This window comes from Condylura cristata, unplaced genomic scaffold, assembly GCF_000260355.1.
Source record: "Condylura cristata isolate star-nosed mole 26May11 unplaced genomic scaffold, ConCri1.0 scaffold00008, whole genome shotgun sequence".
NCBI lineage: Eukaryota > Metazoa > Chordata > Mammalia > Eulipotyphla > Talpidae > Condylura > Condylura cristata.
In genome coordinates this window covers 6106398-6108284 of record NW_004567109.1, presented here as the reverse complement: position 1 = coordinate 6108284, position 1887 = coordinate 6106398, and the positions used below count along the sequence as shown (strand labels likewise).

At 65.4% G+C, this 1887-nt stretch overlaps 1 protein-coding gene across 1 annotated transcript in view; it reads left to right on the top strand.

Annotated features, from left to right (window-relative positions):
* ARHGEF19 (Rho guanine nucleotide exchange factor (GEF) 19) overlaps positions 1 to 1887 on the top strand; it is a 9583-nt gene continuing 7696 nt past the window's right edge. The window contains exons 1-5 of the mRNA XM_004679348.2: positions 1 to 415; positions 804 to 1070; positions 1238 to 1346; positions 1423 to 1499; positions 1790 to 1882. Of these exons, the coding sequence (XP_004679405.1) occupies positions 1 to 415; positions 804 to 1070; positions 1238 to 1346; positions 1423 to 1499; positions 1790 to 1882 (961 nt within the window). The remainder of the gene's footprint in view (positions 416 to 803; positions 1071 to 1237; positions 1347 to 1422; positions 1500 to 1789; positions 1883 to 1887) is intronic.

The window sequence follows — 1887 nt, the reverse complement described above, 5'->3', positions numbered from 1 at the left end:
ATGGACTGTAGGCCACCTGCCACCCTTCCGTCCCACCTGGCCGGGCCACCTGGCGCTGTGCACCGCCCAGTAGCCGTGTGTCAGCAGGAGAGCCTGTCCTTTGCGGACCTGCCCACCCTGCAGCCCCCCAGCCCTGTGTGTCTGGATCTCTTTCCCGTCGCCCCGGAGGAGCTGAGGGCTCCTGGAAGCCGCTGGTCCCTGGGGACCCCTGCTCCTCTCCAAGGACTGCTATGGCCACTGTCCCCAGCAGACCCAGACACCGAGGTCTCCACCGGTGGGGGCATGCGGCCCAGCAGGGCCGGCAGCTGGCCCCACTGTCCCAGTGCCCAGCCTCCAGCTCTGGATGGACCCTGGAGTCCTCAGCACCCACAGCCACAGCGCCGGGCCAGTCACGGCTCAGAGAAGAAGTCAGCCTGTGAGTCACCTGTGGGGAGGGGCGGGGCTCAGCGGGGTGGGTGACAGAGAGGTTGTGTGCCTCCTGCCGGGCCCTGAAGTCTCAGAGTTCCCCAAAGGGGCAGGACCAGTGGGAGACGTTAGTGATGAAGAAACTGGGGCTCCGGGAAGGCAAATGACTTGCCCATAGTAAGTGAGTAAGTGAGCAGCTGTTCTGGGCTCCCTGGCGCCTTGCCCGTATTTTGCCCATCTGTCAGGTACTGCGCTCTCTCTATCCGTCTCGTTATCCCATCATTCCAAGGAGAAACATGGGCTCTTTCCCTAGACGCTCAGGACCATAGGGAGGAAGGAGGAGGTGGGGACAGTCCCCAGTGGACACTGGCCTGTGCCCTCACCCCCACTTCCTGCAGGGCGCAAGATGCGGGTGTACCAGTGTGAGGAGGCCCCCCACGCAGTCTTCCTGGAGCCTGGCCAGGCATTAGAGCCGACCCTGAGCACAGAGGAGCCCAGGCCACTGGAGCTGTCTGGGCCCACGCGTGTGGGCATCGAGGGGCCTGAGCGGAGGCGCTTCTCGGCCTCTGAGCTGATGACCCGCCTGCACTCTTCCCTGCGCCTGGGACGAAACTCTGCCGCCAGGGCACTGGCCCAGGGGTCGGGCCCCGCAGCCTCCCGAGAAGGTACCAGCTCCTCCCCTGGGACCTAAGAGCAGCCCAAGAGCCAGATGGGGCACAGGTCCACCCACACTCGCTGGTCACCTGAGCCTGGGTGCTGGTCAGCTGGAGTGTGGCACCCCAGCGCCGGGCCACTTTTGGGGCCACCCACTCTCAGTTCTTGCCCCCTCCAGGGAAAGCAACTGGAAGGGAGTCTCGCAGTATAGAGATGAGGGTGGACGGTGTGGTGATGCCAGCCCCTGTTGACCCGAACGTGAGCCATGGAGGCTGGCAGGAGCCCAGGTACCACCTCCCACTTGGGACGCGGCTCTGCCGTGAGGTGCCCGTGGAGAATATGCTGACCCCCTTCCTTCCCTAGGCTGGACACGCAGGAAGAGCCGGCTCTGGGTTCCAGAAGCGGCAGAGAGCGGCGCCAGTCTAGGTTCCTCCTTAACTGTACGTGGGTGGGCCTGGGGGCTTGGGTAGGGACTGTGTGCGAGGAAGAGAATTAAATCCCCAGGGTGTAGCGCAGGGGCGAGCGTGCAGGTGGGTGGTACACGCAGGTGGGTCGAGGCTGCTCGTGGCAGGAATGAATGAGTGAGTGAGTAGGTGACAGTGTCCACTCTGCCCCGCTGTCGAACAGCTGGAAAGGCTCCTTAATTAAAGCAGCCTCTTGGGGGGTGCCCGGGAGGAGCCGGCGGCCGGCAGGTGCCCCACGGCCCCCCTCCGCCCTTCTCCCCGCCCAGCCGTCCTCTACCAGGAATACAGCGACGTGGCCAGCGCCCGCGAACTGCGGCGGCAGCAGCGCGAGGAGGAGGGCCCGGGGGACGAGGCGGAGGGCGCG